This window comes from Trifolium pratense, linkage group LG6, assembly GCF_020283565.1.
Source record: "Trifolium pratense cultivar HEN17-A07 linkage group LG6, ARS_RC_1.1, whole genome shotgun sequence".
NCBI classification, from domain to species: domain Eukaryota; kingdom Viridiplantae; phylum Streptophyta; class Magnoliopsida; order Fabales; family Fabaceae; genus Trifolium; species Trifolium pratense.
Genome location: NC_060064.1, coordinates 11,963,623 through 11,986,961, shown reverse-complemented (window position 1 = coordinate 11,986,961; position 23,339 = coordinate 11,963,623). Strand labels below are relative to the sequence as shown.

At 33.0% G+C, this 23,339-nt stretch overlaps 2 protein-coding genes across 5 annotated transcripts; one reads left to right on the top strand and one right to left on the bottom strand.

The window, feature by feature from the left end:
- The first annotated feature begins 7,081 nt into the window (after positions 1–7,081).
- Positions 7,082–12,611, top strand: LOC123890120 (5-methyltetrahydropteroyltriglutamate--homocysteine methyltransferase 1). Of its 2 annotated transcripts, none has more exons than XM_045939667.1 (12): positions 7,082–7,238; positions 8,077–8,430; positions 8,532–8,619; positions 9,260–9,387; positions 9,477–9,868; positions 9,968–10,131; positions 10,631–10,711; positions 10,808–10,974; positions 11,054–11,159; positions 11,368–11,618; positions 11,724–11,925; positions 12,014–12,611. In XM_045939667.1, exons 2-12 carry the CDS (start codon positions 8,081–8,083, stop codon positions 12,374–12,376), a joined length of 2,292 nt encoding a protein of 763 aa, XP_045795623.1. In that variant the 5' UTR covers positions 7,082–7,238; positions 8,077–8,080; the 3' UTR covers positions 12,377–12,611. The 2 variants fall into 2 exon arrangements, with proteins under 2 accessions (XP_045795623.1, XP_045795624.1); XM_045939668.1 differs by having other exon boundaries at positions 7,099–7,233.
- A 1,517-nt stretch (positions 12,612–14,128) lies between these two features.
- LOC123890119 (nucleolar MIF4G domain-containing protein 1) lies at positions 14,129–23,009 on the bottom strand. Of its 3 annotated transcripts, XM_045939665.1 has the most exons (15): positions 22,798–23,009; positions 22,165–22,185; positions 21,602–21,666; positions 21,421–21,515; positions 20,331–21,132; positions 20,170–20,237; positions 19,389–19,471; positions 18,487–18,586; positions 18,226–18,311; positions 18,059–18,141; positions 16,814–16,941; positions 16,518–16,610; positions 15,491–15,793; positions 15,277–15,399; positions 14,129–14,716 (listed from the first exon to the last, which is right to left on the bottom strand). In XM_045939665.1, the coding sequence occupies exons 3-15, from the start codon at positions 21,603–21,605 to the stop codon at positions 14,327–14,329; spliced, it is 2,358 nt and encodes a 785-aa protein (XP_045795621.1). In that variant the 5' UTR covers positions 21,606–21,666; positions 22,165–22,185; positions 22,798–23,009; the 3' UTR covers positions 14,129–14,326. The 3 variants fall into 3 exon arrangements, with proteins under 3 accessions (XP_045795621.1, XP_045795620.1, XP_045795622.1); XM_045939664.1 differs by lacking the exon at positions 22,165–22,185; XM_045939666.1 differs by lacking the exon at positions 22,165–22,185 and having other exon boundaries at positions 22,805–23,009.
- Positions 23,010–23,339: the final 330 nt, after the last annotated feature.

Sequence of the window (23,339 nt, the reverse complement as noted above, 5' to 3'; positions counted from 1 at the left end):
AACAAGTTATTTTTCTATTCCTGGCACAAACACTTTTCATCACATAGACAACGCTTATTAAGATCTTTTTTCTTGGAAAAGGATAGGTAGGATCCCTTTATCTCAACATTTTCTTGGTGCTTTACCAACTAGACTAACCATTAGAATCTTTCCAACTATGATTAGTTGGATAATAGGTGCTTCTGAATGAAAAACTATATAGAAAATAGAAAACTAAAAAGTAAAAGAAAAAAGTTTAAGTTGTTTAAATACATATAACTTAAAATAAAATCTAATGAATTTAATTTATACTCACTGTCAGTGTAAAATTAATTTACACATGCGTCAAATAAAATATCAACACGTCATGTATTGTGTGTAAAAACATATGATATGTCACATTCATTCAATGATGTGTCAACACATTATTTGATGTATGTGTAAAAAATGTTTACACTGACGGTTCACAATAATTAAACTCAAATCTAATATGAATTACCATTATAAATGGTCCACCGTAGAAAAATAATTACTTTAATGACGACAAGACGTCGTCTTTTAAAAATAGACATTAACGATCATCTTTATTTTTATAATAATTGATCCACCGTAGAAAAATATAGACTTTAATGATGGTAGACATCATCTTTTAAAAATAGACATTAATAATCATCTTTATTTTTATAATAATTGAGACGACGACCACCAACTACGTCGGTTCTGATCATGTATGATCACATATTAAAGAAATTCATAAAAATTAAAAAAAAAAATTAGATTGAGAGGATAATATCCCCATCGATGACATAAAAGTTTGTAGTGCTCAAAGAACATTTACCACTTACAAAGGTTTTGTACAATTTTTTTGAAACATCATGTTGTGTTAATTTTAGATTTTAATTTACTTAAGACAAGCGGGGCCAATCCAACTATAATTGTTTTTTTTTTTAATCCTTGTTTTTGCTATCCAATAGAATTTTATTACCGGTAAACCTATTTATTTTAAGCTGAATACGTGGACTGTCCGAGGTTCAAACCTCAGCTTCTGCATATATAGTGCAATGTCCTTACTAATTGAGCTAAGCTCACAGGGACACTGGTAAATCTATTTACCGATTTTTATTTAAAATAAAATGACTCTATTTCTTTAAATAAAAATATATTTCTCTATAAAAAAAATAAAAATATATTTTTAATTCGAGAAATTTTGAGTTGTAGTCCTGTTAATATTCTTGGAAAAGTGTAAATATATGAATATGTTTATAAATATTTTTTTAGCTTTAAAATTTTGATTATCTTAAATTGATACTCCCCTGGTCACTATTATAAGAAAAAATAATTTTTAGATTTATTGAAAATTAAATATATCTAGTCTATAATATAGATCAGATATGTTAGTTTTTTAATAAACCTAAAAATAGTTTTTTATTTAAGAAAATGCTACACAGTACTTCGGCGCACTAGTTAAGTTTCATCTTGAAATTTGTACATTTAACACATTAAAAACATAAAAAGTTATCTTTCTAACATTAACTTTATATCATAGATTATTCAGAGGCTCAACAAGTACTTCTCATCAATTGTTGGATAAGATTAAGTTGTTTTCCTATTAGGTGGTTAAAGACGACGAGTGTGACTTTAGTCTCAAACTACCATAGCTGGTGGTCTAATTCTTTACTTTGTTTGGGCCTTATATGATTTTTTTATGTTTTTTCCTTGACTCTTTGTAAATATTTGTAGTCGATCTCGGTACACCTTATCTTGGAACGACTGTTTTATTAATATATATCTCATTTTGGCTTGTTCAATAAAAATTTATCTTTTAATTTTTTTAATATGCTTAACAATTGTTTGAAGGCCTGTTTAGCCTAACCCTTTTATTTATTTATTTATTTATAATAATAGTGATCAGCTGGATTATATCCTCAACTGAGCCTAATTTTTTTGTAAAAAGAAAATATAAAATTGGATTAAGTTGGTTTGTTCCACTTCCACCTACCCTTGCATGAACGCACGACAAAACAAAGGCAGCTTAAACCTACCAAGCCGCCATTTTTTCATTAGGAGGAGGATATTATGGGTATTGAATGATACTTTAATAACTAAATTAATTAAATGATTAGATTCATAAAAATAAACCAATTTAATGCAGTAGGAGAAGAAGGATATTATGGGTATTGAATTTGAAAGATAATTAAATTAATTAAATGATTAAATTAATAGTAAAAAGAAATCAATTTAATTCGTATAACCTTAACCTATAAAAACATCGTGCAAAATAGTTTCAAGTAATGGAGCCCACCACGAATTCTCCACCAACTACCATGACCAACCCCCATGGGTCCCACCGACTTCCCAAAAACTCGCACTCACGTAACGTAACATTAGTTTCAGCAATTCAATCTCCGTTTAGCAAACATACTCCCTTCATCACAATTTGATTGACACAATTAATTGTTTCACGTAATTTAACGATTAATATTTTTAATTGTATAATAGTAAAGATTATAAAATTTGATATTTTGACAATACCTATATTTTGACGAATGAAACAACATCTTATATGTTAATATTTATTTTTGTTTATTAGTAAAAAAATAAGGTCAAAACAATATGTATGAATAATACACAACAGTTAACTATGTCAAACAAATTGGGACGGAATGAGTAATTCACAAATTTGATTTTTGTCGTCTAAACTCGGAAGCGTCGTTAATATGGCGCGTGTTAGCGTGATGCTACGTTATGCAAAAACTATTCTGTTGGTGTTTTGTGAACGTGTTGCATAGTTATTTTTTGTTGGACCACCACCACCGATCCATGCCTTTGTTTTGGAGGAAAACGAAGTGTTGTTTGTTGAGTGTTGTTCACACTTGGCATGCTGGTAGCGGAGGGAGGAAGTAATGGAGAATTTTTATTTATGTTTGTTTTTTAATAAGAAATTTTATTTATTTATGTTCGTTTTTGAAGAAGAATTTTAATTAATTCTTATTAGATTTTTTTTTTTTTGAAACTCTCTTTTCTTTTTATATCTTTCTGTCCTCAAATTGTTTGTCACTTCTTAAAATCGTCTCAAATTATAAATTATTTTACAATATTAATAAAATAAAAATCGGCTCAACAAATATAGAGACTTGAGACAAATTCTAAAATGAAACATTTAACTCGTATGGTAGCTTGGAAACCTCCCACAAGTTCAGTTGTTAAATTAAATGTTGATGGTATCTCTCCTAGTACCTCGGGGCGCTCTGGTTTCATATGTTTAATCTGAGGCACTAATGGTAATTGATTATTGGATTTTTTGGGCAGTTGTGGTATCGCTACAAATATAAATGCAGAGTTGCAAGCGATCTTACATGGCCTTCATATCGCTTGGAATAATGGTTTTCGACATGTTGAGTGTGAATCGGATTGTCAAGACATTAAATTTGCATTGGAATATTATGCAATTATGTCAAAAAGTAGAACAATTATTGTAGCATTTTTGGAAGAATAATATTAAATAAAATTACTTTTGATAACTTTTGTTTCTATTTGAGGTCAAGCTTTTTGTTAATTTTTGCTTATAAATAAAGCCAGAGGGAGTAGTAGTTTGATTTGTTTGTTATAAATAATTTTTTTTACTAATAATATGGTTATTGAAAGGTATTTTTACTTTTTTTTTTACAGTTGTATTAGTTTTCTTAATTTTTCTTGTAGAAAGTTTTCTTAATTTTTATTGGTTAACTAATTAACTATGTGTATGGTTGTGAATTTCAAGACAAAAAAGATTAATGTGCTTGGTATAAATTTTAGACTAAAAAGATTAATTGTCGTTGATCAAATTTTTTATTATATTTAAGACTAGAGTAGTAATAAGTAATAGCTGTACAAACATTAACTAATTCTATTTTTTTTCTACAATTTGTTTTTTAAATTATAAATATAATCGTTATATATACGTAGGATAATTACACATGAATGGAAGACAAACATGCAATAAGTTGTGTTGCTAACCCTTTTTGAATGACAAAACCAATCATCTCGAGTACTACTCCCTCTGATCCTTAATATAAGAGAAAATTTATTTTTTAAATACATTGAGTAACTAATGTATCTAGCCTATATATTTATAAAAAAAAAGTATATAGCCTATATTACACAAAAGATACATTAATTACTCAATGTATCGAAAAAAATAAGTTTTCTCTTATATTAAGGACTAAAGGTAGTACATCTAGAGACCAGAGACACCATATTGCTATGCATGACTATTTGAACTGTTTTCAAAATATTCATAGTATCTGGTGCTAGGAAACCAAACATGTCAAATGCAAATGGTATAAACACATGTTGATTTGTAGAACACACTCACTTGTTTGGGCACTTTGCTTGAAGCAGCTTTGAGGGCCGCATGTCATACAGTAAAATCATCAGCCGTCAACTCATAAGTGGGAAAACTCCAGTCAAGTTCACACATGCATGTTTTTCTCCTACCCATCCGTACACCAAAACATCGGATGACCTCTGTGTAGATCTCCTCTCTAGTGGGTCAGTCAAGAAGTTCACAAACGCCTCTTTCTTCATAGATACTCTATCGCGCTTAAAAACATAAAAAATGATATTCCGAACAAAGTCATGTCTGTATTTGTAGTCCGGAAGCTCTCGACAATGAAATGCATGTTCCACAAATCTATCCAGACACGCTTTACGACAAACAGGGCATACTTCATTAGCAGGAAATAGAGAAATCATCGGGCGATATTTGAGGACACTGAGAAATTCTATTGGGGACATATGTTGACCTAATCCTCGATTGAGATAGCTAGAAGAAAATCCTGAGCATGAGCTGAATGCAAACATCCAAAAACAACTTTCTGTTTGGTAGTCACATACATTTTTAAATTAGGGTAAATGCCTGTTTATCCCCCTACAATGTTAAAATTTTTTCATTTTGCCCCTAGATGGACAAGTAGACATCTTACTGTGCATCTTTGTTGACGTGGTATACACACGTGAAAATACATTAAATTTATATTTATTTTTAAAAATCCATGTCAATTAATATTTATAAAAAAATTATATATATTTGTTTTTTTTTTAAAAAAGATTCTTAAAAATTATTATTGTTTTTTTTATTTTATTTTTTACTGTAAAAAAGAGTAATAATTTTTTTTATAAAAAAAACTCTTAAAACTTTATGATTATGTTTTTCTTAATAATGTTTTTTTACTATAAAAAAAATTATAATTTTTATTTTATAAAAAAACTCTTAAAACTTTATTATTATGTTTTCTTTAATAATTTTTTTACTGTAAAAAAATAATGCTAAATTTTTATGAATTTGTAAAAATAATAAAAAATACGTTTATTATTTTTAAAATTTATTTGTTAAAATTCTTTTTAAATTTAGGTTTTATTATTTTTAAAGATTCTTAAAAAAAATTATTAAAAAAAGAATAATAAAGTTTTAAGAATTTTGTTTTTTTAAAAAATTATTATTTCTTGAATTTTTTTTTTTGCAGTAAAAAATTATAATAAAGTTATAAGATTTTTTTTAAAAAAAATAAAAATAATAATGCTTTTAAAAATAATATTAAATGACGTCGATTTTTAAAATAAATATAAACTTAATATATTTCCACGTGTGCATGCCACGTCAGCAAAAATGCACAGTCAGATGCTCACTTGTCCATCTAGGGGGCAAAATGGAAAAGTCTTGACATTGCAGTGGGTAAACAGAAAAAATTCGCACCCCTGGTAAATGAAATATCTGTAATTTTGCAGGGGGTAAATGGACATTTACCCTTTAAATTACATTCTTTTGAAATTCACATACAAAATTACCATATTTTAAATTAAAATTCGAATAAAGATGAGTGCCACGTTGAATCACCTTCGTTAGTGTTTCACCGTAGACCAATGCTTAAAATTACCAGAAATTCTAACGACTCTTGACAATATTATTTCGAAGTAAGAATTATGTTTTTCTTCATCTTTATTGCTAAAACAATGACATGTTTGACATCAGTTTAATATGAACCACTTCTTTATTTTTTTGGTGTTTTAATTAAACCATAATCAATTAAATCATTATCTCAATCGTTGAAATTTTAAATATTTTTAAATACTACTCTTTCCGTTTTTTTAGAGTCATTTTAGAATATTAACACTAAATTAACTAAGTGTATTTGCACCTTATCTTCCTATTACATGCTAATTTTAATCCACCAATAAATTTATATTTTTTGTTGACAATGAGTGTAATTGATAAATCACACCCATAAAATACTAAAATGACAATTAAATATGAATGTTAAATTCAATGTTAAAAGACATTTTAAAAAATGAAGGGAGTGATTCACAATCACAATGGACCACACCACACCACATTTTTTTTTGAATAAGCTAAAATGAGATATATTAACAAACAGCCTTCTCAGCACAAGATGTGCCAAAGAAGACTACAAAAGATTACAACAAGTCACATAATGAAAGCCAATCAAATCATACAAGGCCCAAACATAGTAAAAGACTATACCACCATCTATGGTAGTTTGAGACTAAAGTAAAATTCTTCGTTTTCAACCACCGATAAGAAAAAAGTTTGATCTTGTCTAACATCTGATGCAAGGTACTAGATGAGCCTCGGAACACTCTATGGTTTCTCTTTGTCCACAATACCCACACCACACCACATCTTAAATATGATTCATATTAAAATTTACCACAATTTTAGCATTTTTTTTATAAAGATCACAATTTTATTATCATTCTAATATTTCGAAAATTTCCCACATTAATTTACTTAATAATCATTTAAAAAAAATGAAAAATTGGCTAGATTTATTTAATACTTCCTCCAGTCCTTATAAAAAAAAATTTTTTTTTAAAATCATAGAATATTTTATGTATCTAAACCATATTATAAACTAAATACATCTAATCTTCTATGAATCTGAAAAATATAATTTTTTTTATAATAAGAACATGAGGTAGTATTGATATTTTTTTGACAAATAGTAATAAATTAATAATCATTTTTAAAAAAAGAAAAAGTGGCGAGGAAATGGAGGGGAGGGTGAGATTGTGACTGTGATAAATCTATCTATTTAATTATAATTATAATTCGTGAGATCTGAGAGAAAACGGCTATAAATAACCCGAAAGTCACTCAATATTGCTCGCACTCTGTTCTCTGCTTCAAGCTACTCCTTACGAAGAAGAAGCGTCGAAGATTCACAGAGAACACTACTAGTCTACTACACTAACACCGTAAGGTTCGTTCGTCGTAGTTCTTGACTCATTTCTTTCTCCCTCTTTTACGGATTCTTTCATTTTCTTTCTTCCCATTTTCACTCTAGATAGATCCACCGTTAAACGTAATAATCACCTTCAATCGACACTGTTAATTATAGATCTGATTCATAACGTGTAGATCCACTGGATCTGAAACCGTGAATCTTATAGTTCATCAAATCGTTGTTATGAAATCATGATTTTCGTTAATTCACACTTAGATCGAAGTTTTTAACATCATTTATGCTTATTTCAATTCACTTAATCACTCAATTTTTCATTCTCTAATCAATTTTCACTTCAATCAAGTAAATCTTGTTCAATCATCAAATCATTGCTCTAAAACCTCGATTTCCGTTAAAATCACACTCTATATTCAAGATCGAATGCATTTCAACTCAAAATTTTCGTTAATTCGCACTTAGATCCAAGTTTTTAACCTCATTTATGCTAATTCGAACTTATTTAGTGACTCAATTTTTCATTCTCTAATCAATTTTCACTTAAATTATGTAAATCTTGTTTAATCATCAAATCATTGCTCTACCTTGATTTCCGTTAAATTCATGATCGAGTGCATTGGAACTCAACTAGTCGCTTAGTCTGCAATCCTTTAATAAGTAATTAATTAATTTTCATTTCGATTAGTTTTGTTTGTCTTATGCTTGTTTTAATAGTCAAGTATATTGAAATGTGAATCTCGTGACTTTATAATATTAATATATTGATATATTATTATTATTATTATTATTATTATTATTATTTTGTTATTTGTTATTTTTGTTGAAATCTGGAGTTGATTTGATATGATTTATACAGAAAAATGGCATCTCATATTGTTGGATATCCTCGTGTGGGACCTAAGAGAGAGTTGAAATTTGCTTTGGAGTCATTTTGGGATGGTAAGAGCAGTGCCGAGGATTTGAAGAAGGTGGCTGCTGATCTAAGAGCATCAACCTGGAAACAACAGTCTGATGCTGGAATCAAATATATTCCAAGCAACACTTTCTCTTACTATGATCAGGTACTTGATACCACCGCCACCCTCGGCGCTGTTCCTCCAAGGTATGGCTGGACCGGCGGTGAGATCGGATTTGATACTTACTTCTCAATGGCCAGAGGTAATGCTACCTTGCCTGCTATGGAGATGACTAAGTGGTTTGACACCAACTAGTAAGTGATGATGATGTACCCTTGTATTGTTTGATCAGTTGGTTTTGTTGTGTTTTATTGATCTGGTTACTGAACTGTTTGTTTTGTGTGTGTTGATGCAGCCACTTTATTGTCCCAGAATTGGGCCCTGAGATTAACTTCGCTTATTCTTCTCACAAGGCTGTTGAAGAATACAAGGAAGCTAAGGCGGTATGTATTTTTTTGTTTTTTATATATGTAGAAAGGAAGTTTGTTTTGTTAGCTTAGATTAATGTTGAATGCCATTGGGAAGTATTGCCATGTGTGACATTTTTAGTTAGATCTGGGTTTGAATTTGAATGATCTTAGGGTGGTTGGTGGGTTCCTTATTAAAAATGATTGTTAGTTTGTCCTTTTTTGTGTGTTTCTTGTTTACTGTTGCCATGTGAGTGAGTGCTTGGCAGAGTTGGTCTGTTCACCTGTGTGGTTCATTATGGTAAAAGTTTAATTCTTACTCCTTTCGCACCAAAATAATTGATCTGCTTGCTTGCTTGCAAAAGAAAAATTTCCGGGTTTAGTTTGGTACCTGTACCTTGTAGGTAAAATTCAATGACATGTGACATTTTTATAATTAGTGTATGTTAAAATAAATTTAAATATTAAATGCATTTTGCCTATAGCCAGTACCCAACTAAAAATCAGTGGTATATGAGATTTTGCCTTTTAGTAAAAGTATTTTTCTCTCTTTCATTTATACACTTTCCTTAATTTCTGTTAATCGATCAACTATGTTAGTTATTTTGGGATGGAGCAAGTAGCATTTTCATATATTTTATAAATACTGTCATTGAATATTTGATTTGTCTTGCAGCTTGGAATAGACACTGTTCCCGTTTTTGTTGGCCCTGTATCCTACTTGTTGCTCTCCAAGGCCGCCAAGGGAGTTGACAAATCCTTTTCTCTCCTATCTCTGCTTCCCAAAGTCCTTGCTGTCTACAAGTAAGAAGTTTAATTGTTGTGGGGCATTATTGTTTTCCCAGCTTATATTAATGTTATGTTATCTAACTTGCTTTTAACTACGAATGCAGGGAGGTTATTGCTGATCTAAAGGCAGCTGGTGCTCAATTCTTTCAATTTGATGAACCCACACTTGTCTTGGATCTTGAACCTCACAAGTTGCAAGCATTTACTGATGCATACGAACAACTTGCACCTGCTTTTGAAGGCCTACATGTTCTCGTCGAGACCTACTTTGCTGATGTTCCTGCCGAGAATTACAAGACCCTCACATCCTTGGCTGGTGTTGCCGCATATGGATTTGATTTAGTACGTGGAACTAAGACTCTTGATTTGATCAAGGCTGGATTTCCCAGTGGAAAATGGATCTTTGCTGGAGTGGTTGATGGAAGGAACATTTGGGCAAATGATCTTGCTGCTTCTCTCAGTACATTAGAGGCTCTTGCTGGCATCGTTGGCAAAGGTATTCATTGAACATTCATTACATAGGAAAATTTGTTAGACTTTGAACTTTGAAGTAAACATTGTCACTTGATGTATCTAATTTTCAAATCATATGCAGAGAGAATTGTTGTATCTACCTCCTCATCACTCCTTCACACTGCTGTGGATCTTGTTAACGAGACAAAGTTGGATGATGAAATTAAGTCATGGTTAGCTTTTGCTGCCCAAAAGGTTGTTGAAGTAAATGCATTGGCTAATGCATTGGCTGGCAACAAGGATGAGGTAACTTCTATTTCTTTCATTTCATCTCACATTTGATGAAATATTTTGTCAATCTAATTTGATTTTGTTTGTTACCTACAGACATTGTGGTATTATATTTAATAATAAAATATAACTGTGCACAATATTGAAAATCATAAGAATATTAAATTAATTTTGAAAAGATAATCCATCATTTAATCATTTAGCAATACAATTTTCTTTTTTTTTATTAAAAAAGAATTAAAAAGTGAAATTGTGTAATGGAAATATAATAATTGAGCGAATATTAATATAGAAGAGATATAATAGAAGTATACTGCGAGATTGAGAATTTAGTAAATTCAAGTATTGGGTGCCTATAATATTAATAGCTAGTGTTAATGAGTGGTAAGCAATATGCAAGTGTCAATAGTTTGTTTGTGACAGTTTTTGATAATAGTTCTATTTACAAATGCAAATTCCTGTTTATTTCACTACATAATTCACCGAGTTAATGTTTTTATGGTTTCATTTTCAGGCCTTCTTCGCTGCTAATGCTGCAGCTCAGGCTTCAAGAAAGACCTCTCCAAGAGTGACTAATGAAGCTGTTCAGAAGGCTGTGAGTTCTTAAGTTTTCTTCTCTTTGTTCAACTACTTATTTTGTTAATTAAAATTTGTGGAGATATTAATTATACCCTTTCTATTCAACTTTCAGGCTGCTGCATTGAAGGGTTCTGACCATCGCCGTGCTACTAACGTCAGTGCCAGGTTGGATGCTCAACAAAAGAAGCTTAATCTTCCAATCCTCCCAACCACCACTATTGGATCATTCCCTCAAACCGTTGAACTGAGGAGGGTTCGCCGTGAATTCAAGGCTAAGAAGTAAGATAATGCCGCAACTGTTGATCTCAGCCTTGTTTATTTGACAGTGTCTTCCTTTATTAACACTTGTATTATTCAGGATCTCCGAGGAAGAATACATTAAGGCAATTAAGGAGGAAATCCGTAAAGTTGTTGAACTTCAAGAAGAGCTTGATATCGATGTCCTAGTACATGGAGAGCCTGAGGTCAGCTTAAAACATCTCGTTATGGCTTTCTTATAGTCTGTTGAAGCGAAGATAACTTTATTACACTTGGATTTATTCAATTTACTTACATTATTCTCCGTATCTTCTGTTTTGAAGAGCAACTGCTCGACATATTTTATGCTCTTAGTGTTAGTTTGCTGATTCCAAAATTGTCCTTTCAACTAATTCTCAATGTCTATTACTGCAGAGGAACGATATGGTTGAGTACTTTGGTGAGCAGTTGTCAGGCTTTGCCTTTACTGCTAATGGGTGGGTGCAATCCTATGGGTCTCGTTGTGTCAAGCCGCCAATCATCTACGGTGATGTGAGCCGCCCAAAGGCAATGACTGTCTTCTGGTCAACTCTTGCCCAGAGTTTCACCAAGCGTCCAATGAAGGGAATGCTTACTGGCCCTGTCACCATTCTCAACTGGTCCTTTGTTAGAGTTGACCAACCTAGGTATAAACTCGACCCCTTATAATGTCACATGAAAAGCTAAACATACAGAGCTAGCATTCACCATATTTGGCATTTCTAATGTGGTGTATGTAAATCTATTTGCAGATCTGAGACCTGCTATCAGATTGCTTTGGCTATTAAGGATGAAGTAGAAGACCTTGAGAAAGGTGGTATTGGTGTTATCCAGATTGATGAGGCTGCTTTGAGAGAGGGACTACCATTGAGGAAGTCCGAGCATGCTCACTATTTGGACTGGGCTGTCCACTCTTTCAGAATCACCAATGTTGGTGTTCAAGATACCACTCAGGTATGTTTGGAATATTACAGGCCATTGGGTTACAATTTTGTTCCTTCTCTATTTCCTTACATGTTATACTAAACTTTCATATTTACAGATCCACACTCACATGTGCTACTCTAACTTCAACGACATCATTCATTCCATCATTGACATGGATGCTGATGTTATCACCATTGAGAACTCCCGTTCTGATGAAAAGCTTTTGTCAGTCTTCCGTGAAGGTGTTGTGTATGGTGCTGGAATTGGCCCTGGTGTGTATGACATTCACTCCCCAAGAATCCCATCAACTGAAGAGATCGCCGACAGGATCAACAAGATGCTTGCAGTGCTTGAGAAGAACATTTTGTGGGTCAACCCTGACTGTGGGCTAAAAACCCGCAAGTACTCAGAGGTTAAGCCTGCACTCCTCAATGTGGTTGCTGCAGCCAAACAAATCCGTAATGAGCTTGCCAAGTGAAAGGGTATAAGGAAAGAGAATCTCAGTAGTAATATTGGCTTTGTTTGATTTTACACAAAGAAATATTCTATTTTGGTTGTTTCAATAACTGTGTGCAATATTTAGGTACTTAGTATGCTCTATGAGCCATTAATCCCTCCCCTCCCAAAATTTCATTTTGCCTCACTTTTCTGTTTTCCAAAAATGGTTGTATCGTGGCTCAGCCACATTTCTTAATGATATGCAATTTTATCAAGTTTTGTGCAAATAAAACATAAGCATTTCAAACCACTATTTTCAATTGTGGCTTTCTACATGGCTCAGCAATCTACTATTTACAAATTGTAGCTTTGCCACCATCAACGTGTGTGACTGCAAAAACAAACCCGCTAAGGCGTAGTTTAACACCAAGTTTTTCAAGGATATTGTTAAAAGGTTAGGTGTGGGTGATTAATTTTATTTAGTCTAGAAAGAAACTACATGAGTTATTCATCGTCTAGTATTGAATTTCTAACAATCTTACTAAAGTGTGTGAATCATCTTTTCCATATCCATTATACTGTGCACTTGCCGTCATGAAAGCTTTTGATATAAGGATCTATTATACATGACATGAAGTCACTAGATTTGAATCCCTCCCAGGAATAGAGTAGTATCAAAGGAATGATAGTACTTGATGTGAGTGGAAGTTGATTTAGCTGTAATGAATTCTTGTATCCAAATTCTTATCTATGGTGAAGTTAGACTCTGTTAGTTAATGACAACGGTGGAGGATGGTGATGGCTCATTCACGAGAGAAACATAAATATGCACAGTAGGCCCTTTCTATATTTAAGGTGGTTAGATTTACCTTCCGACAGGCATCAATGGTCCTGAATAACTAAATAAATGCAACCACATCCTATAGAATTATACTCCCTCCATCTCCATATTATATAATGAATCTTAAAAAAGAAAATTTGCGAGGAAATTATAGTACTATTACTACTCCCTCTGACATAACATATTTTGATTATTTTTTTTTTACTAATATATAGACATATTAACATATAAGATGTTAGATTTGTCTTGATGAATATACCCTAAATATCAACTTTTAATAATTTATAATAATGTATAATTAAAAATATTAATAGTCAAAATTATTCATTCTTGCAATGGAAGTCTAATATAGGAAGCGACCTATGAGCGTCTGCCGCATCTCCATCTTATGCTCCAATCTGGGAACCGATCTTTATTTTTTGGAATTTCATACTTGTGTCGGATCCTTCCTATCTCTTGATCGAACTTGTGTAGGTAGATGTTGCCTGGTAGGGCCAATAGTAGTCCACTGTTGACAAGTATACCGTAGTCAACTGCAACACTTGTTTTGAGAAGGAAAGTGTAATATTTCTTTTTTATTAACAGAGTATTTATCACAATAAACTCTGAAATGTGGACCTGGATTTGCTGTATGTCGGTGCGAGAAACTAGCAGTATTCATTTTCAATAGATCTAAGATCTCAAACAAAGAAAAAGCGAAGTATTAATACCATGCCTAAATTTTCTGCTCGGTCGATGTTTCTGTGGTATACACGAGACATATACTTGAGCTCTTGTCGGAGCTATATATTTTTAAGGGTCTGCTTGGTGCATCCAAAGTTCGAATCACATTTTAAAATCTTATATGCTTATAAAAAAAAAAACATTTTAAAATCTTATAAAACATGATTATGATTTTCGATTTATGTATTGAAATAGATATAATAAATATATAAAACATGAATATATCAATTTACTTTGCAATTTTCGAGTTTCAACCACATTCATTTCCCACATAATAAAAAGGGTGTACATGCAATTTATACTATTACAAAATTGTTCCTAGCCTTCGGCAAAGTAATTGTAAAAATTCCTACTGCTCATAACTCACAAGGAGTATAAATAAAAAATTATACAAGAAGCTCTAAAATTGGGTATTCTCTCCAAAATTTACTCTTGCATCAGGACTCCTTCAATATTATTAAGGGCTCTTTTTGCCAACTTAAATTTTTGAGATACAGCTTTATTTGTTTTCAAAATGTATTCCTTAATGAAAAACTCAATGCCCTGTCTAAAACTTTCAAGTTCAGGGGTCCCTGCTATACGTGTGAATATCTTCCACACCACGGTGTCAGGATAATCGAAAATGGCCTCAAACAGAATGCGAAAATGCATAATCCTTTTTGGGGTTAGCTGGGTGATATCACTCAGATCCACAGTCTTCAAAACCGTAAGGGAGAGAGTAAAAGATGCAGCCATTTCAGCCACAAATTTTGCCAGGTGCATTGATCTCGAAAGAGCCATAGACTCCAGCTCCTTAAAGTGGTCCCATAAGCAAAACTGCAAATAAAAGCCACAAGTATATTTCAAAAAGTGATACAATAATAGATGTAGGGTCTGCTTGTTGAAGAACTTTAGAAATTACTTTTGATGTTTTAGTTATGTTTGTGTAAGCTTTTTTCAAAGAACATAGTTTTTTTGGTATTAACCCTCTGGTTGCCAGGGGAAGGGCCCCCGGTAAAATAGAGTTCGCGACGTAAGTAAAGTCTGGCCAAGAATGATTCCCGCCAGGAATCGAACTCGAGCTCTTCCGAACGATTCGTGGGAACTAATTAACCATTTGAGCCCAATGTCTTGATTGAAAAACATAGTTTATGGTGTCTACATTTGTTTCAACCATATTAATGAAATGCTATTTTAACATGCATAAATGTTCAACCTGAATGCTAAAATATGAAATGTTTGACAAATGCGGATCGCCAAATAACAGATATCTCTACACCCCCTTCATACCCCGGACTAGCCATATGTAATGTGGACAACTACAAATGACCCAATAACAAATCTAGGATAGGTTTTGAGATTATGTTAAAATTTAGATTAGACCTAAAGAAAAATACCTGTAGAGTAAACTTGTGATTTTTGTCATGCTCACACAATTTGGAAGCCAGCACTGTATAGTACTTGTTAAAAACTTTCTCTTGCAAGCAACATTCAACAAGAACCCGCATTATATCTCTGTCCTGAAGTAAATGAACGAAAAATATATCACAAGACGGAAAGTCTCATAATTCGAAAAAAGACATTAGGAACGGGAGAAAAAAAATGGCTGACCTGCTTGCCTGGTAGTTCCAATCTTAGAAGCTTTTCAAATGCATCAATGTAATCCTCCCCAGACATTATTATACAAAATATTGCCCTTCTGGAATCTGTGTTCATCCTTTGAGCAGCAGCAAGCTGCAGCATTCGTTGGGTTTCAGCAACATCTTTGTCTATTTTGTTAGCCACATCTTCAATATTTTTAACATTATCGGTAGCAGAAACCACATCTCCAGACAACCACCATTGGCCCTTCTTGTCCGGATCAAGTAACTTACTCCATGTAAGCCCTCTAATTGAAATATCATCAACTCTTAACTGGAAACAAAATTCAAAGTAAGAAATAGAGGGAACAGATGAATACCTTTTGATTAACAGAAAAATTCATATAGCAATTTTATAAAAGAATTATCTTTTCAATACTTGATTTATTATTAGTGTTTATAGGGTCCTGAGAAAGCATTCGAAAATGATAGAAAATGAGAGAAAAAAAAAAGGAAAAACAGTTCAGATATTTTCCAAGAAAGGAAACAAATGATTTTCTTACAAAGAACTGAGTTACACTCTATATAAAGACCGAACTCGCTTCTAATGCAAGCTATTTATTCTGTTATACACTAGGCCGATAAAAAGTCAACACCCAATCTTTCAATAAGCAAATAACTTCAAACAAGTCCTAGACACTATTCCTAAATAAACCATAAAATTAAATGCATGATTTGGTCTTATAAATGGTATCATGTTCAACAAGGATGCTCATACCCAGAGGAGGAACTTCATTTTTGCGCTGCCCAAGTAGAATGAATCGGTCATATATTCAACAGTTAGAGTTGTTTCCAGGTCATTGGAATTCGGAAGGTCATTGGAATTCATTAAGAGTTTATAGAATCAGTTACCAATTAAGGAATTCCGTGTTTAATGATGTCATTTAAGTTTAATGTGGTTAGAGTTTAAGTTATAGTGGAACATAACACATAATATCTTCACAGAAAGGAGCTTAAATAACAAAAACTGCCATAAAACAGGGATTAAAGAGTGGTACCTTCTGTAGCCACTTTTTAATTCGAGGGTTAACCTCTTCTGTCTTTTTCTTGTTGTTCTTGATATCATATATGGTTTCAAGCATGAACTCCATCTACAAGTGTTATCAACTAATAAGCGTTGAACTATGGGCAGAAAAACTAGAGGCAGTTTTCTGATGATAAAACATAGTGTGTTTGGTTTTGCATTTGAAATCCCCAAACCATGGTTTGCAAAAGCTACAAGAAACAAGCTATTGCCAAAAACCATGGTCTGGACTTTCAAATGCATAACAAAACATGCACACAACATCCTTACTCTTTTGCTGTTATTCTTTTCAGGGACATCTCCAGAGGAAGCCTTCATCTTATTTGACGTATCCTGAATATTAAGAATGAACGTTTTCATGGCAGTTGGATCATCAGCCCTTATTTTCATCCCACAACCTATGAATACAAATACAATAAAAATAATCATGTTTACCTAATTGAGCAAGTTCCTATGAGAATCATCTAAAAAATCCTGCTACTGTATAATATTACATGGGTCCATCAATTTGAACAGAAAAGGGAGAAATAAAGGGGATAAAAGCAGTTGTATACAGCAACACAGGTCGTATGCCTATGCATGCAGTAATAACCATGATAAAAATAGAAACATAGAGATGATATTAATAACCAACTGTGGAATATATGTAAATAATGATGTATATAAGAAGTACTTTGAATTGATTAGGTGTCTTGGAATTTGAGCTAGGCTTAACCAACTCCAAAAACTAGCTCAAGGGGCAAGAACTAAAGAGTTGATCTAGCCTTATAAGGACAGCATTGGTCACACCTCTAGTTGATGTGGGATCTCAACATACCCCGTCATGCCTAGGATTAGACATATGGAGGTAGACAGATATGGGTGACCCAATAAAAGATCTAGGATATGATTTGATATTGTCTTAAGATTTTGGGCTAAACTTAACTCAACCCCAAAAGTTAGCTCAAGGAGTGAGGAGAGGATTGCCCATATCTTATACAACTACTTCAGCCGTATCTCTAATCGATGTGGGATCTCAACAAGATCATGTAATTATTAGTTTCATAGGATCTCAACATGAGAAATGCAAGAAAACGCAATGTGGTTGATAAACTGTTAGGACCTGAGGCTAACCTGGCCAAGCATGGTTAGCCTTCTTAATACATAATTCAAAATTAGACTTTATGACTGAAGCTATCTAATAGTTTTAAGCTAGCTAAATGGGCCCCTAAGTGCTTATTGAACCACTCAAAAGTTCCAACTTAAAATTTAAAGTTCGTGTCGTTCAGTTCCTCGGTGTCAAAGTGGTCCTGTCTAACCCAGCAAAACATCGTATGATATCAACAAAGTAGAAAATCCTTATATAAAGGAAAATACTCAAATAGTCCATTTCACCAGCAATCCCTTCAGTGAGGGACTTCCTTTCATTATTTTAGTAAATGATGATCCAGCAGTCAGTTGCAAATGAGGATTTGAAGGGAACTAAATGAGCCTCTATAATTTGGAATAAAGCAGAATGCAAACAAAAAAACTTACTTTGTAGCACAGTCAAAATAATAGAGACATCCACCTCGGTCAAACGCTTGCTCAGCATGATTAGAAAGTCAAATATTAAATCACTGAAAAATATTTAAGAGATATTTATTAGGAAAATATAATTAAAATGTTATTATATGATGCATGGTGCAGTACAATTTACCCACCTAGAACAGACTCCAAATATACATAAATATGATAAGAGAAGAGCAATATTCCGCAAGGAGAGATTGTCTTGTTTATGATACTCATCCTGTGCAGAAAACATGTGAAGATTATAATTTTGTAGTCTTTACAACACTGCAGTGAGAGCAAATGATGATTTGGAGAAGAAACCAAAACCGACAAATGAAATGAAACAAATAATACACACATACCATTGGACTCTAAATTCTAATTTACTTTGTTATTTTGTTAATAAGCTATACCTCAAAGCATTTGGCAAAGGAAGCCATAAACTTTGCACCGAAGTCCATACCAACCAAACAGGCCATCCCTGCAACAAATGCACCAAACACAGCAGCATATCTACACAAGAAAAATTGACAGTTACAATGAGAACAACATAAAACACTCAAAGGAAGGAAGATCAAATAAATAAAAAGAGATTATGGATAAACAAAACACTCAAAGGAAGGAAGATCAAATAAATAAAAAGAAAGCTGAAGTAATAAAAGGGCTAAGCAATATTTCTGAATGCTATAGAATATTTACAAAAGGAACAACAACCTCTACAATGAAGATTCTTAAGAATTGGAAGTTGAGCCTAACTCAACCCAACAAAACCGGCTTGTAATGTAAAGAGTATCTCTACTTATAAACTCATGTCCAGGCCAACTCACATCCGATGTGGGACTTCTTAATAAAGATCAATTGTTCTAAACAGAATCCTGCAGAAGTTTATCTATAGCTATTTAATCATTTCAAACACGTGTTTATCAAACAAGCATTTTGAGCCACTTCTTCCCCTCTTGTGTCTACAAAGAATATCCTTATCCACTTTTTTTTCCTTTTTTAGCATTCTAGTAAATTTTCACTGTTCCACGTAGGAGAATCTTCTGCATGTATCTAAGGTTTTAGGCTTAAACTAAACTGGACTAAATCCGTAGACAATCAATTTTTAATGGTTTAACCATGTCTTGTCTACAATAAATTTGATCGAGTATCTTCGTCGATTTTATGACTTAGTATCTTCAACTATTTTATGACTTTCCCTAACCATCACAATGGTTCAACAATATGCTTCCAAACATAGAAAACAAAATATCACAGATTTAGCAAACTTTGCACAGGGAGGTCTGAGTAAAACAGGAGGGCAAAAAATCCTTACTGTTTATTGCCACGGGGGCCTCCAGAACATGATGCTAAAGTCTCCTCAATCATAATCTGTGAAGCAACACTACGAGGAACAGACTGCAAAGAGATTAGATCATAGAAGTGTCTGTTAAACCTCCAGAGAAACATATCTGTTTGTATTTCATAGAAGCAACAAGGTATTGATAAAAGCTACAAGGGATATGCATATATCAAACATTGAAAGTTAGCATCAAAATATGTCAAGGCCACAAGTCAAGTAGTCAGACTAGAAACTATTCGAACAATTATTGCAACATCCATTTCCATTAATTACTATGACCTTATATACTTTAATTTGAAGCAAAAACATGGGGAGGTGCAACGGCATGAATTAGTATGGACACCAATTCTTCGCATAGACAAGATAACCAACATTTAATTTTTTTTTTTTTGTAATTTTTTATTGAACTTATTTTAATTCATAACCACAAGATACATCAATTGATAACCTCAGGAGAACATCAACCTCCATCGTAGGGTTAGCTAAAGGTCTTGAGTTTAACCATTTACCACTGGACATATTCAAATTTGAGAAGGCAAACTAGGTTGAGTTCTTTCTTCCAGATTGATCACTTTATTTTCATTAATGGGCACATATAATATAAAAATACAGTTTTTTATTGTAAAAAGTTGGCATGTTTTATTGTACAAAATTTAAAACAAAATTGGCAGGATTTAAAAATTAACAAATAAGAGTAACAAATCCTAGAATCAAATGAAAATCCATTTGTTAAAAAATTATAGAAATGGCATACCTGAAAGATCAAGGACAATTCTCCAGTAATTGACTCAACATTTGATTCAGAAATCCTGTTAAGAAGGCCTGAAGAAACAAGTTCAAATCAAAAGAGAAATAATAAATGACAGACACACAATTAGAAATATGAAATCAAAACAAAATCTCTCCCCTTCCTACCTCGTACACGTCTTCGAATTTGAGTATGCTCCTCAGGTTCATTGCCAGCACGAGCTCTCAAGTGAGGTGCTATATATTTTCCTTTCTCTTTCTTCTCAGAAACTTCAGCAGCAACATCCCCTGATGTCGCATCTGTTCCACAGGATTCCACAGGTTTGACTATGCAAACATCTTCCTGCTCTTGATTCGCCAACTTTCTTTTCTTATTCTTCTTCTTCCTGGAAGTTTCACTATCGGGAACTTCTTCAAATGCTACATCTTGATCAGGAGCTTCCACAGGTCCCGATGCGCCATATAATGACTTTGCTTCCACCCCTTTCTTTGACAACTTCTGCTTCTTACTCAACGTGCTCTTCTTCGACTTCCTTTTTGGTAATTCATCAGTATCAAGATCCTCCATATCTCCAAATAAATCATCACCAGACGGAAATCCTTCAAATAACAAGTTCAATCCATCATCCAATCCCCCCAATTTTCCTTCTTTCACCTTAAGCCTCTTCGAGAGTTTTCTTTCCAATTCTAAATCCTTTTGGGCAGCGAACGAAATCTCCGACACACCCAACTCAACCCTCTTCTTCTTGGAACTTGTTTTAGAACTCTTCTTCACTTTCCTTACAACAGTGTCACAAGTTTCATCTTCTGACAAGGCATGTTCTTCAGCTGCCACTTGTTTCTCAGACAAAGATTTCAATTTCTTCACAACTTGTGTTTCATTGAGACTAGGACTAACTGATTGGTCCAATTTGCTTTCAGGTTCTAACTCTGGATCTTGATTGGTACTTTTTTTAATAGATTCAGATTTCTATAAATAAATTAATAGAATTTTGTCATTGTTGGGGTACAAAAACAAAAGAAAACCTCAAATGAATGGAGTAAAAGATAGGTCTATTTGGATTGGCTTAATTGAGCTAATTACTGACATAAGTTTTGTGAGACTATTTGGGAAAACTTATAAAAAACAGTTTATGACATTTTTCAAATACTTATTTTCATAAGTTCTCCAAGATAGCTTATGAAAATAGCCTATGGCACATATAAAAACAATATAATTTAATTTTTTGCAGTGGAAATAACTTATGTAAGCTTATACCTGGTGTTGAAGCCAAGATTGGTATTTGGATGTTTTCTTTGCCAAACGGGATTCTTTCCTTCGTTCTCGGCGTGATTTTTCTGTGGTTTGTTCCGCTGCAACATAATTTAATAACAGATAAAATCAGATTTAATGCAAACCAGTGAGTTTTTTTTTTAAATTAGAAAAAAGTATTACTTACCCATATTTCCAGCTTAAGTTTACGAAAAGGAGAAGCAAGTGTGAACTGAAGAGGTTAACCAAGCACTAGAAAAACAAGAATAGGGCACAATAAGTTCAAAATACAACCATGAATAAATGAGGTAACATGATAAATAGACATTTGTTAAGTAACATAACATATATATCTTCAGTGGCGGAACCAGGAAAAAAAACTTGGATGGTTTACTAAGGAAAACATAAGCTAACTAAATCAACCACAATCACTAATGATCCACCTACACAGTAAGACAACAAAACCTCCCACAACTACTCCAGAATTTTTACAAACACCTAAGATGGAAACAAAACACAAGTCAATAAAAAAGTAGCTAATAATAAACAGATATAAGCCTGCTTCCGCTGCAAACCAGTATCGAAACCAATACTCCAATTAGGACTGTTCATGGTTCAGTTCAGACAAAGAACTGAACCATAACAATGGTTCGAAAAAACCGAACCAAACCATTATGGTTTATAGCCAAACCGAACCAAACTGTACTTATAGTTCAGTTAACCGAACCGAACTGTTTTTTCTGAACTTACTCAATTATTTCAAGTGGAATTCTGCAATATGAAAAACATGAACCACAAGCACTTTAGAGTCAGAAACAACTCAGTTATCAAGAATGTAATTAAGAGTAAAGAATATAATGCATCATTCTTCATAACCGAGAACAGTAAATAAGTACGGTTGGGTTTGCACTTAATAATGAACAGTCCTAACTCCAATCCCTTCCTTTTTCCAAATAAATACAACCAAGAACACAGGCTCAGCCTCAAACGATGAAGAAATGCAACAGCATGCAGACAACATTAAACTGCAGCAACACAGAAAAAGAACAGATGCAGGAAAAAATGCAGAGAGCAGCACAGCAGGGAATTACTTAAGGCAACATTAAATTGACAGATGCAGAAAAAATGCAGCGCCAGGAAAACAAATAGCAGTAAATAACAATTAACAAGTACAGAAAATTGAAACAAGAACAAAATAACAGTTAAGTTAACAGAATAAAATCACTTAATTTGAATAGGAAAAAAATCAACAATCAACAATGTGCAATCACTCATTCAATCAAAACAAAACAATCCCAAAAAAACCTAAGCTTTCAAGAATAAGATCAAACAAGTGAACAACAGCCGGTCAGAGAGTGCAAGAGAGAGGGAAACAAAGCTTACCGGTTGCCGGTGTGTTTCAGAGAGGGAGAAAGCTTCGCCGTCGGCGGTGAGACACGCGGGAGTGGGAGGAGAAGAAGAACTGGCGCTGGTGGTCAGTGGTGGCGGTGGTTAATCGGAAACAGAAGACAAATAGGGGTTTGGCTTCGCAAAGTTAGATAGTTAGCGGATGAAGGTAATTTTGAGTATTAGATAAGGGCGTTTTAGTAATTTCATCTATTGTAACAATTTTTTAAAAAGAGTTTAATCGATATACACGATCTTCAAATAAAAAACTACAATATCATTTTGCCATGTCATATGGGTGAAGTGGGATGATGTGATAAAAATCTTTAAAGATGGTTGATATTGATTGACAATGTAACATTATTTTATCATGTCAGTGCATATTCTTTTTTCTCTGAGAATGATTTTGATGGGCTAATAATTATGGGCTTCACTTCTATGGACCGAAAAATTTAAGATGGTTGCTATTCGCCTTCCTTATATTGATAAAAATCTCTTCTATGTTTGTATTTATCGAAAGATATATCCTGGTAGTATAA